Here is a 12,897-nt window from a genome sequence, read left to right on the forward strand (position 1 = left end):
GTTCATTCATTGACTCTGAATAGATTTCATCATGCAGACACAAGGGAATGCAGTGCTCTTTAAACACAGGCCGTTGTGAAAGCGCTGTATCACCATCACCTTTAGACTCAGGTAATTGAGCTTCTGGCTAACAACCCCCCCCCCCCCCCCCCCCCCCAAGCGTGACAGGCTTACAAAACCACTGCCTTGTGCCTGGAAAAGACAGATTACAGACTTTCAGCTGCTGCTGCTGCTGTCTCTCTCTTTAACTATGTGGTTTTCCAGCTTTTTGCTGAGCACCGAGGGGGTTTTAATCTCTATTTTTTTCTTCCTTCTGATCACATACCACCTCAAAAACAGGAATCCAAGGAATTTTCCACCAGGACCATTTGCTTTACCCTTTATTGGGAATTTCCAGATTGTGGACAAGAAACACCCACATATTTATTTTACCAAGGTAAACTTGTCAAGTCATACTTGTATTATGTTAAGTGGATTCTAAGTATTGAGTGTCATTGAGTGTTTATAGTACTGCTTTGTTTATTTGGACATATTGTTGTGTGCTGGTGTGTCTACATGCTCTACTTTCAAGACAGAAACTGAGATGTTCATGTTACACTCACAAATAATTCTTATTTCTACTTAAACACAGGGAGGAGAGAATACTTCAGAAACAAGTCCATTGTTGTGGAAATTTATTAACAAAGCCTGCAGACACGATGAGCAGTTAAAACCCAACACTTTATTTCCCATGCATGAGGAGAGACATCAGTCAGGGGGCACTGAAAGTCGTCTCTGACAATGAACAGTTCAGGTCCCTTTTAAACACAGTCACAGAGCAAAAGGCTTTTACAGTTGCAGTTCACACCTTGGCTCTAAACAGAAAAACTCTCTATCACCTGTGTGAATCTCCCCCACTCTGGGGTCAAGTCTTCCTGTGTGAGCTTCCGTCTCCTGGGAGGCATTCACCAGTTTCTCACCGTCTGTTTCCCAGCGTGAATGAGGTGTGAACCAGACATACTAAACTAAGTAACATGAAGGCCTTTCATCAAGACAATACAATAAAGGACAATACGCTAAAGAGAAATCCCACAACACCATGCACACCGCTTGTGGTCTACGTTCATGCACTTTAGAAAAACTTTTTAAAAATCTTTATTAATGTTGCTGTGTGGTACAGCCCATCCAAGAAGGTTCTCCTCCTTTTTTGAAGACGAAAATGTATTTTTTGTTTATCACTCTTAACAATGAGAAAACAAAAGTTGATGTGATTTGATTTGGATTTTGAATATTTACATTTGTTAGTCAAACTGTGAGTGTGGATTTCTGGCTTCTGAGCAGAGCAGTTTACACATATAAAACCAAACATATTTATTTCATCCTTTGTGTTTGTTGTGTTTTTTGTAGCTGGCTGAAGTCTATGGGAACGTGTTCAGTTTCTGCTTCGGCAGCAATAAAATGGTAATGATCTCTGGATATAAGATGGTAAAAGAGGCTCTGGTGACGCAAGCTGACAACTTTGTGGATCGACCATACAGTGCCCTGGCTGACAGGTTTTACTCGGGACCCACAGGTTAAGAAATTATTCTCTATTTCCTCTCATTCAGTGCAGGAATTGTTTCCCAGTTATTAACTCCCAAATCTGCATGTTTGTATTTAGAGGGTCTGTTCAAGAGCAACGGTGGGAAATGGAAGGCACAGAGACGCTTTGCTTTGTCTGCATTACGAGACTTCGGCCTGGGGAAAAAACGCATGGAACAGTGTATCTGTGAGGAGATCCGATACCTGCAGGAGGAGATAGAGCAGGAGAAAGGTGCTTTACATTAAGTGGAACATAAGCTCACAATCCTGCACAAGGGAGCAAAAAGTTACCTGTAACAATTGTCTCTTCTTCTTCTTCTTCAGGTAAACTTTTCAGTGCAGCAGGTCTCTTCAACAATGCTGTGTCTAATATAGTTTGCCAGCTGGTGATGGGGAAAAGATATGATTACAGTGACCACAACTTCCAGCTCATGCTGAAGTATCTGTCTGAGAGTCTTCAGTTGGAGGGCTCCATATGGGGTCAGGTAAGTCAAAAACAATTTACTTCTTCCAGAGTATGACAAAAGCATGCATGCTGTGCTTTTTCTCTGACAGATTTCCCCTCTGTAAATACTAGGCCGTTGCTTTAATGCTTTGAATAAAACTGTCTCTTATCATTTGTTATTAACAAGCTCTATGAATCATTCCCTGGAGTGATGAAGCGTTTGCCAGGTCCTCATAACAAAATGTTCAGCTATTTCGACATAGTCAAAGATTTCATCGCTCAGGAGATAAAGAGCCACAAGGAGGACCTGGACCCCAACAATCCCGGAGACTACATCGATGCTTTCCTTATCAAGATGGAGAATGTATGTGGACACTGCATTGCACAAACTGAACTGTAAAACTGAACCATTTTCTAATATTAATTGACAAATGTGACTTTTCAATATCTCTGTGCAGCTCAATGAATCTGACCTGGGCTTCACTGAGACCAACCTGGTTTTGTGCTCTGCTGATCTTTTCCTGGCTGGAACAGAAACAACTGCCACTACTTTGCTGTGGGCTCTGGTTTTCTTGATCAGACATCCTGATGTCCAGGGTGGGTGGCTTATAAGCCCTTATATGGAGCTTTAAAATAGCCAAAAGACCAAATGTGAGATTATTTACTTTTGACAAATCCTAACATCAGCCAAAACAAGCCACTGTTCATTTTACAGGTGTTTAATACAAACAACCGGACAAGTTCAAATTGAGTGCAGAAATGTGTATTGCTCCCAGGAGTAACTGTTCACAATGAAAAACACAGTTCACCTTGTACTGTTAATGTCCTCTCCATGTGGTTTTAGTCTGCAGGCTCCAAGTAGCTCTGCAACATCTCCATAGGTTCAACTATCCATCTTCTAGCAACTTGTAGTGTGTACAGGATGTTGTTTAAAAGAGGCACCTACATCAGTATCAATAGGACCAAATTCTGATCTCATCTGATAAGGATGGGAAATGCAATGGCCCTGCATGCATTAGCAGCATTTGCACACAGCAGATCAAGAACTGTCTTCAGAAAAAATCATAAACACACTAAAATACTGGATTAGCCGTGACGTGAGTCATGCCACAATGGATCAGATGATTGTAAATGTGAACAGTAACAACAATAACAGGAACTAGTATGGATGCAATCCAGCAGCTTTCAATTCAATATGTGGACCAAAGAAACAGTTCTTCACACAAACATGCTGACGATTGCACCACTTTTTGTTCACCAACAGTGCATTTACTTCACCGTTCTTCTTGTCACTCAGATTGTACCCAAAATGTTCTGCAGGGGCTGTTGTACTGTCAACCAGGAAGGTGTGAGTTCATTAAGGAGAGTACTGGACTTGATTTATTGAGACAGAGAAATTAATCATTTTATATTTGGTGATTGAACTCAGATGACCCATCATGGCAGGCAGAACAGAATCCTGGTTTTGATAGGAGTTAGGACAGAGTCTACCTCAGAGTGACTCAGGTCAGGTGGAGGTGTGGAGTCTGAAAGGGAGAATAACAGAAGAGTACAGAGCTTTAAAGCACACAGAGTGGATGATGATTGGCTCAATGAAGGCAGCGAGAATATGATTGAACTTGAATAATGATGTCAGTATTGATTTGGACAATGTAAAAACTGGAAGTGATGTGAAGCATGTACTAGCAGGCAAAGTTAAATAGAGTTAAATGATTAAACAATTATCACTCCTTTTTAATCTATGCACGAGGTTCATTTAAGTTCAATAATCATAATCTCAGTATCCTCATGGTGCTTTATTTTCGGAAAAAAAAAAAAAAAAAGGACAAACAATAATAGAGAGAAAACCCCAATAATCAGATGACCCCTTATGAATAAGCACTGTTAACGGGAAGAACCAGAATTGGAGAGGGGCAGCCATCTATTGGGCAGAGGAGAGAGAGATGGGACAAAATACTTCTAACGCTAACAACTAATAACACATTTTGTTTTCTGTTCTCATGCTGACCTCCCATAAGGAGTCCAGCATGACTACAGGTCTCTTTTTTCCCCTCCTCCACTTGCCCATTGTTTTTTCCATATTACTACCCGTCTCCGACCTGTCTACCCACGTCATATCTTTGCTATGTACAGTGGGGCAAAAAAGTATTTAGTCAGCCACCGATTGTGCAAGTTCCCCCACTTAAAATGATGACAGACATCAGTAATTTGCACCAGAGGTACACTTCAACTGTGAGAGACAGAATGTGGAAAAAAAAAAAAAATCCATGAATCCACATGGTAGGATTTGTAAAGAATTTATTCGTAAATCAGGGTGGAAAATAAGTATTTGGTCACCTCAAACAAGGAAAATCTCTGGCTCTCACAGACCTGTAACGTCTTCTGTAAGAAGCTTTTCTGTCCCCCACTCGTTACCTGTATGAATGGCACCTGTTTGAACTCATCATCTGTATAAAAGACACCTGTCCACAGCCTCAAACAGTCAGACTCCAAACTCCGCCATGGCCAAGACCAAAGAGCTTTCGAAGGACACCAGGAAAAGTATTGTAGACCTGCACCAGACTGGGAAGAGTGAATCTACAATAGGCAAGCAGCTTGGTGTGAAAAAATCAACTGTGGGAGCAATCATCAGAAAATGGAAGACATACAAGACCACTGATAATCTCCCTCGATCTGGGGCTCCACGCAAGATCTCATCCCGTGGGGTCAAAATGATCATGAGAACGGTGAGCAAAGATCCCAGAACCACACGGGGGGACCTGGTGAATGACCTGCAGAGAGCTGGGACCAAAGTAACAAAGGTCACCATCAGTAGCACACTACAACGGCAAGGAATCAAATCCCGCAGTGCCAGACGTGTTCCACTGCTGAAGCCAGTGCATGTCCAGGCCCGTCTGAAGTTTGCCAGAGAGCACATGGATGATACAGCAGAGGATTGGGAGAATGTCATGTGGTCAGATGAAACCAAAGTAGAACTTTTTGGTATAAACTCAACTCGTCGTGTTTGGAGGAAGAAGAATATTGAGTTGCATCCCAAGAACACCATACCTACTGTGAAGCATGGGGGTGGAAACATCATGCTATGGGGCTGTTTTTCTGCCAAGGGGACAGGACGACTGATCCGTGTTAAGGACAGAATGAATGGGGCCATGTATCGTGAGATTTTGAGCCAAAACCTCCTTCCATCAGTGAGAACTTTGAAGATGAAACGAGGCTGGGTCTTCCAACATGACAATGATCCAAAACACACCGCCCGGGCAACAAAGGAGTGGCTCCGTAAGAAGCATTTGAAAGTCCTGGAGTGGCCTAGCCAGTCTCCAGACCTCAACCCCATAAAAAATCTGTGGCGGGAGTTGAAAGTCCGTGTTGCTCGGCGACAGCCCCAAAACATCACTGCTCTCGAGAAGATCTGCATGGAGGAATGGGCCAAAATACCAGCTACTGTGTGTGCAAACCTGGTAAAGACCTATAGTAAACGTTTGACCTCTGTTATTGCCAACAAAGGTTATGTTACAAAGTATTGAGTTGTATTTTTGTTATTGACCAAATACTTATTTTCCACCCTGATTTACGAATAAATTCTTTACAAATCCTACCATGTGGATTCATGGATTTTTTTTTTCACATTCTGTCTCTCACAGTTGAAGTGTACCTCTGGTGCAAATTACTGACCTCTGTCATCATTTTAAGTGGAGGAACTTGCACAATCGGTGGCTGACTAAATACTTTTTTGCCCCACTGTATGTATGGTCGGGGGGGGTCCAATTTCACTGCAGGTGTAAACATTGCATGTGACAAATAAAAGGCTTGATTGACATTTCAGACAAGTTTTTATGAAGCACATAGCACTAAATTCTGAATCACTGCACTAAGCTCATCCTTTTTTATTGCCCAAGAACCTCACACTCTCAGCGATTACAGCTGGAGCAGAGTTTATATCTTTGTGTTTGGTTGCTTAGCTCCAGCTCAGCAGCCCTGTTGTCTCCCCCTTTGTCTCTGAGGAACAGAATGTGTTCCATTCATTATTATGAGTGTCCTCACCACCAACAGTTTGTCCCGTGTGTAAAGTGGCTCTCTAGTGGCAAAAGAAAACATCATGAGCAAGAAAAACAAAGGTGTACAAAATAACCACGATATTACAAATAAAGAATAACAACAAAGAGTAAGTTACTCAGACCAAAAAAGCACAGACTGAGACTCATAATTGTGCTATGGTAACAGACAGGTGTTGAAATATGGCTTCTTCTGAACTCTATTAATTCTCTTTCACAGAGAAAGTCCAGGCAGAGATAGATAACGTGATTGGACAAACCCGCCAGCCTTCCATGGCTGACAGACCAAATCTGCCCTACACCGATGCCGTCATCCACGAGATTCAGAGGATGGGAAATATTGTTCCTCTCAATGGACTCAGAGTTGCTGCCAAGGATACAACCCTGGATGGTTACCACATACCCAAGGTGCATGCAATATACATTTTAAGCTTCACATATTTGCTCTGTCAGGTGTTGTTGTTAAAGTGTATCTTGTTGTTATCTTGTGGTTTTTTTCTAGGGTACCAGTGTGTTGCCTGTACTCACCTCTGTGCTGTTTGACAAGACTGAATGGGAGACTCCAGACACCTTCAACCCAGGACACTTCCTGGATGCTGATGGGAAGTTTGTGAAGAGAGAAGCATTCCTACCTTTCTCTGCAGGTAAAACCCCACAATGAGTGTTTTGTTTTAGCACAACCTGAACAAGAAAAAAAACATCATCCACAGGTTGTAAACCTGCACGTGTATGTGTTTGCAAATTTGTCAGGGAACCGTGTGTGTCTTGGTGAAAGCCTCGCCAAGATGGAGCTGTTCCTGTTTTTTGTCAGCTTGCTGCAGCAGTTCACTTTCTCTGTTCCTGATGGAGTGGAGCTGAGCACAGAGGGAGTTTCTGGAATTGTACGTGTGCCTGAACCCTTCAAGGTTCACGCCAAGGCTCGATAAATCTCACTGAGCCATTTAACCAACGACTAAGAGTCAAGACTGAGAAAAAGTATTTTAATGAAGGATGGATTTTTTTTTAAATTTTAATATCTTCATGTCATTGCTGTATCACTGCTGCCTGCAAAGATTACCTGATTTTCTTTACATGTGCATCCGAATCACTATATTGTGTTTTAATTCAAGGATATTCCATCATTAAATTGCAATAACGACAAATTGTAATGTACACTTTTAGTAATAAAATGTATTCATAACTAGTTGTTTGCCAATCTGTGTCGCACACCTGATTTAATTCACTGGTTACACAAGAAACCGTATATGCAAAGCCACAACTACATATTCAACTAGCTTCTTTTCCCATTTTAACATTTGATTTTTTCACAAGCCAGTGCTCCTCTAGTCTGCATGTCAAAGTATTGTTGTGTGTATGCATACACGTGAATGCTAGACAAAGTGCTCAGGTATATAATCAAAGTGCTTTGTGAATGAGGCTGGTAGTAGATAGCACTTTAAATGCTCAGCTATACTTAATATGTAAGCACCAGTACATTTAACTATTTGTGTTACTATTCAAGTTTTTTTTCTCCCTTATATCAGTTTACTGAAAACCGTTCACGTATGTATGTAAAGATTTCACATAAAACAAAAATGTTTGTGCTACTTTTTAGTAGAATCTGTAATAATTGAGGCCTGACCCAGTATCAGACAAACTTTCACACACACACACAGATCATTATATATACCCAAGCTGTGAGTCAGCAGTGTACCAGCCCATCTCTAAATAGGAAGGGATCCTGGAGCTGAGGTCCTGATCACTTAGTTTTACTCTGCTTCACAATGCAGCTGCATGATTTGTTTCTTTGTCTTGATATAAAGGAGCAGCTGCTTATTATTTTTGCCGGCCTCCTTATGGTATATTTTCATTTTCGTAAGGATAAGGATCCACCGGGCTTTCCTCCAGGCCCTCCAGCTCTACCTATTTTAGGAAACATCTTCAACATTGATGCCAAACAGCCTCATATTTACCTAACCAAGGTAAGCTGACATCATTGTGGCATTTACACATTTCTTAAAAGTCCACTTGGGCAACCTCAGGATTTCCACTGACACTGACGCTCTTTAGTTAAACTTTTTTATCTGAAGTAGAATCACTGCTTGAATAGTTTAAAGAGAACATTAATAATAAAGTTAAGAAAATGTTCATGTTTCACTCTGGAAAAATAATAAAATAATACCAAATACCTTGCAGATACTAAGTTATAGTGTTAACAACAGGTTGTGCTATGCATCTTATCAGAATCACATGCTAGACAACAGGCCACTTATTGTCTGCCGCTGCATCCACAGCTTGCTGATTTTTATGGGAATGTGTTCTGCATACGTCTGGGAAGACACAAAACAGTGTTTGTGTCCGGGTGGAAGATGGTGAAGGAAGCTTTAGTAACACAAGCGGACAACTTTGTGGACCGGCCTTACAGCCCGATGGTGACCAGAATTTATTCAGGGAACTCAGGTGAATCACACAAAAAAAATACACAAATGCAATACTTCAGCAACAAAGCAGTCAGGTCAACCTCTGAGCCACACCTCAGTAATTTTTGCTTTCTTTTCCTTTCAGCGGGTCTTTTCTTCAGTAATGGGAAGGTGTGGAGGAGACAGCGACGTTTTGCCATGACTACTTTACGCACCTTTGGTTTAGCTAAGGAGTCGACAGAGCAGAGTATTTGTGATGAAAGTCAACATCTGAAGGACGCGATGGAAAAGGAGAAAGGTCAAGAGACAGCAATGAGTGAAAGCAAAACACACACAGTGTACTGTGACTAAACGCATTTCCTGTCTTCAGGTGAGCCATTCGACCCAGTGCCGTTCTTAAACAATGCTGTCTCCAACATCATCTGCAAGATAGTGTTTGGGAGACGATTTGACTACAGTGACCACAACTTCCAGATCATGCTGAGCAATCTGACTGAGATGGCCTATCTGGAAGGTTCCATATGGGCTCTAGTAAGACACAGTGGGATTTTTTTCTTCCTGAAAATATTGAAAGGTAACCCACCACTGAATAATTTTTTTCAATTTCCTCCCCTAACAGCTATATGATGCATTCCCAGGACTGATGAAACACCTGCCGGGACCTCACAATTGCATCTTTAGCAGCTCCAAATCTTTGGTGGCATCTATCAGGGAAGAGATCGAGAAACATAAGTTAGATCTGGACCCCAACAACCCGAGAGATTACATTGACAGCTTCCTCATAAAGGAGAAAGTATGCTGTTTACGTTCAACCAAAATAATAATAACAGTAATAAATAAAATCTGTTCATTAACTTGTATTTTTGATACCTTGCTTTGCTCGCTAGCACAACAGAAACAGTCATTTGGGCTTTGAGGAAGAAAACCTGGTTCTGTGCTGTCTGGACTTGTTCCTGGCTGGCAGTGAAACCACTTCAAAGACTTTGCAGTGGGGACTCATCTATCTCATCATGAACCCTCAGATCCAGTGTAAGTTCAGAACAAAACTAGTTTTTAATACCATCCAGGTCAGAGATCAAAATAATTATATGACACAGATACCTGCTAATTAACAAGTTAATATAATTTGACTCCTAGGTAAAGTCCAGGAAGAGATAGACAGAGTGATCGGACAGACCCGTCAGCCCACCATGGCAGACAAACCCAACCTGCCTTACACTGATGCTGTCATCCACGAGATCCAGAGGATGGGAAACATCGTTCCACTCAATGGACTCAGGATGGCCGCCAAGGACACAATCCTGGGTGGTTACTTCATACCCAAGGTGCATCTGGTCTGCTCATAGAACACAGCAGCTTAAGCCCCCTACATAAGATTAAAAATTGCTTAGTTCAAGTTCTTGCGTTGGTTTCATCCAGGTAAACCATCACGTTGGGGACCAAAAACAAGGTTTGCATTTGCCAAAAATAATTTCGCTTTTTACAAAAATACTTTTCTATTTCCAAAATAAACAATGACTGAGATTTCTATTTTTCCACTAGCCACACTGCAACTTAAAACTGAATGTTGCTTTCAAATGCATTGCAGATGCCAAAATGGGAAAACATTTTTTTCTGAAAGAGAGCAAGGTCGCTAATAATGATACATGCTAAATATATAGCCTATACCTTAACAAAACAGTATGTGTCGTTTCCCAGATTATAACCCCCTTAACAGTGTTAGCAATGAGCAAGTGTTTACTGTCAACAAGCCCTTGCATGAGATTTTAGGCAGGGTTCTTTGTCCTTTTTTCAAGATAAAATGGTCTTTTTTTTGTCTTATATTTGTTCTTACAAACATTGCCTAGCTGTATAAACCAGCACTTTGAATACCATCTTTGAATGTGACTGCTGTCGTCTATGTGCAGGGGACCTCTGTGATGCCTAACCTGACTTCAGTGCTGTTTGATAAGAATAAATGGGAGACTCCAGACACCTTTAATCCTGAACATTTCCTAGATAGCGAGGGCAAGTTTGTGAGGAGGGGAGCATTTTTACCTTTCTCTGCAGGTAATTTTAACATATAAACTGTAATTATGATATTGGTTAGATGGGGTGATAACCAGAGTCACCTTCATTTCCCAGGAAGGCGTGCGTGTCTCGGTGAGGGGCTGGCAAGGATGGAACTCTTCCTGTTTTTTGTCAGTTTGTTTCAGAAGTTTAATTTTTCCACTCTGGATGGAGTCAAGCTGAGTACAGAAGGAGTCACCGGAGCCACTCGCACACCCTACCCTTTTAAGGTGTACGCTAAGCCGCGCTGAACCATCCCCAACAAATCAACAGAAAAAGCAAATATGAATATTGTTGTGTTGCTGTGAGATGGAGACTATGCCTTTTTCTATATTATTATTATTATTTATCGTATACTGAGTTTTGACTACAGACTGTACATAAAAGATAGACCTCACACTGGTTAACAAAGTGCATTGTAAAGCCTTAAGCTGGCATCTTCACTATTTTTGTGACTCGAATGTGATGTAATAAGCAAGAGGCAGCGCTAACTTTGAAACTGAAACTTTTCTTTAAAGGAGAATATGTCCAGTAGGGGGTAGCTCAAATCTGCTGCAACATTTTCTGATTGTTGCCATGGCTGTTTAGAAGTGCTTCCATGATGTGCTGAGCAGACGTCTAGTGCTATTAAGCATTGGAATACTCCCTAATGTGTGCACACACACACACACACACACACACAGCTACATGCACGTGCCCAGTTGAACCACAGTATTATTTTGTAAGGCTATATAAGATGGCACGTGTGCAGACATTAGTCAACTATGCTGCTTGTTGCTATACCTTTTATGTTTTCCACAAAAGTGCCAATAACTGTTTCCAAATGTTTTTTAGTCAGTGCTGGATGTGTGGAAGCTACGAACAAACTGATATACTAGACTACAACTGCTGTTTTTTTTAATTACAGTTGTTTTGCTGTGGTGACTAATTCTATTTACATAATTAAAGGTCAGGATGAATTTGATATGCAGATTAGCTTTAAATGAGACACACAGTTGTGTGTTACGTGACCCTTAAGTGTGAGTTTTAAATTGCATTCGGTTGTTTAATTTGCTTGTGAAAATTATCAATCATTGTTGATATTTATATTGTTATTGCACCAACATTTCCTTTAAGGTAAACAGGTTCAAAGTCATCAAAATATTTATCTTCCTAAATTTAAATAATGCAACTTCTGCATCACCAATTGGATTTTTATTTTGTTTTTACAGTTTATTCAAAATATCCGAGGCCTACATTTCAGAGACATGTACAGTTATTACCCCAAAACCGAGGAGGTCGTTTCAACAATCAGTTGAAACTTATTATTCACAATTAAAATGCTCCGGTACTTATCCAACTAGTTCAAAAACTACAAACATTCAAGTTTTAAAATGTATAATATAGTACATAAAAAACTAAAGTAAAAATAGAGCAACAAACTAAAAGCATTTCTATTCACAGAGTTCTTAACTGATCTGAATAGGAAAATTAGCAACCAAAGCGGAAAATTATAAGTGTGATGCAAAGTCGTCTCTTGATTGCAGACATTGACCATGATGTGCCCTCACACATTATGTAATATCAACACCCAACTCAAAAATAGAGACTAACTCTAAAGTGCCATCCAAACACCCTGGACTTCATTAATAGGTTAATAGGTTTTTAGCGTTATTTTGTTATCGTTTTTATCGTTAACTCGGTTTTTCTGGGTCTTTTCACGTGTGTTATGAATAAATCTTTTTTTGGTACCGGTACTAGTTTTATTTTGTTGTATTTATCCGCGACACGGTGGCACGGTGGTTAGCACCGTTGCCGCACAGCAAGAAGGTCCTGAGTTCAATTCCAACATCAGGCCGGGGTCTTTCTGTGTGGAATTTGCATGTTCTCCCCGTGTTTGCGTGGGTTCCCTCCAGGTACTCCGGCTTCCTCCCACTGTCCAAAGACATGCAGCCTGTGGGGATAGGTTAATTGGATAATCCAAATTGTCACTAGGTGTGAGTGCGGATGGTTGTCTGTCCCTGTGTGTTGGCCCTGCGACAGACTGGCGACCTGTCCAGGGTGTACCCCGCCTCTCGCCCTATGACAGCTGGGATAGGCTCCAGCGCCCCCCGCGACCCTGAAAAGGATAAGCGAATGGATGGATGGACCTTAAAGGCCGGTCCGTGAAAATATTGTCGGGCATAAACCAGTCCGTGGCGCAAAAAAGGTTGGGGACCACTGAGTACAGAGTAAAATGACTCAAACTACATGTACCGGAACACTCCCAGGTTTATGCCAAGGCTTGCTGAATTATACAATCTTGCCAAGAAATCTCTATTTATCAAAGTGTAGCAAACAAAGAAGACTGTTGCAATTTCTTTGATATCAGCCTTTGGTTGGACTAGTGTTCACTAAGACCTGAAAGTAGAAA

The 12,897-nt window shown here is 41.1% G+C and overlaps 2 protein-coding genes across 2 annotated transcripts; both read left to right on the top strand.

The window, feature by feature from the left end:
- Nucleotides 1–200: 200 nt before the first annotated feature.
- LOC101478324 (cytochrome P450 2J6) lies at nt 201–7,220 on the top strand. The gene is made up of 9 exons (XM_004557255.3): nt 201–436; nt 1,387–1,552; nt 1,640–1,792; nt 1,885–2,045; nt 2,193–2,369; nt 2,464–2,602; nt 6,278–6,465; nt 6,560–6,701; nt 6,808–7,220. The coding sequence occupies exons 1-9, from the start codon at nt 251–253 to the stop codon at nt 6,981–6,983; spliced, it is 1,488 nt and encodes a 495-aa protein (XP_004557312.3). The 5' UTR covers nt 201–250; the 3' UTR covers nt 6,984–7,220.
- A 571-nt stretch (nt 7,221–7,791) lies between these two features.
- On the top strand, nt 7,792–12,715 carry LOC101478050 (cytochrome P450 2J6). The gene is made up of 9 exons (XM_004557254.3): nt 7,792–8,018; nt 8,331–8,496; nt 8,602–8,754; nt 8,827–8,987; nt 9,076–9,249; nt 9,344–9,485; nt 9,594–9,781; nt 10,364–10,505; nt 10,581–12,715. The coding sequence occupies exons 1-9, from the start codon at nt 7,821–7,823 to the stop codon at nt 10,754–10,756; spliced, it is 1,500 nt and encodes a 499-aa protein (XP_004557311.2). The 5' UTR covers nt 7,792–7,820; the 3' UTR covers nt 10,757–12,715.
- Nucleotides 12,716–12,897: the final 182 nt, after the last annotated feature.

The sequence above is a fragment of the Maylandia zebra genome, linkage group LG23, assembly GCF_041146795.1.
Source record: "Maylandia zebra isolate NMK-2024a linkage group LG23, Mzebra_GT3a, whole genome shotgun sequence".
In the NCBI taxonomy this organism is placed as follows: Eukaryota; Metazoa; Chordata; class Actinopteri; order Cichliformes; family Cichlidae; genus Maylandia; species Maylandia zebra.

Excerpts from the sequence above, each read along its gene's own strand:
- LOC101478324 (XM_004557255.3), top strand. The coding sequence starts at position 251 with ATGTGGTTTTCCAGCTTTTTGCTGAGCACCGAGGGGGTTTTAATCTCT. Across the intron at positions 1,793-1,884 it reads GGAGATAGAGCAGGAGAAAG|GTAAACTTTTCAGTGCAGCA; the intron begins GTGCTTTACATT and ends CTTCTTCTTCAG. Across the intron at positions 2,046-2,192 it reads AGGGCTCCATATGGGGTCAG|CTCTATGAATCATTCCCTGG; the intron begins GTAAGTCAAAAA and ends GTTATTAACAAG.
- LOC101478050 (XM_004557254.3), top strand. The coding sequence starts at position 7,821 with ATGCAGCTGCATGATTTGTTTCTTTGTCTTGATATAAAGGAGCAGCTG. Across the intron at positions 9,250-9,343 it reads GCTTCCTCATAAAGGAGAAA|CACAACAGAAACAGTCATTT; the intron begins GTATGCTGTTTA and ends TTTGCTCGCTAG. Across the intron at positions 10,506-10,580 it reads ATTTTTACCTTTCTCTGCAG|GAAGGCGTGCGTGTCTCGGT; the intron begins GTAATTTTAACA and ends TTCATTTCCCAG.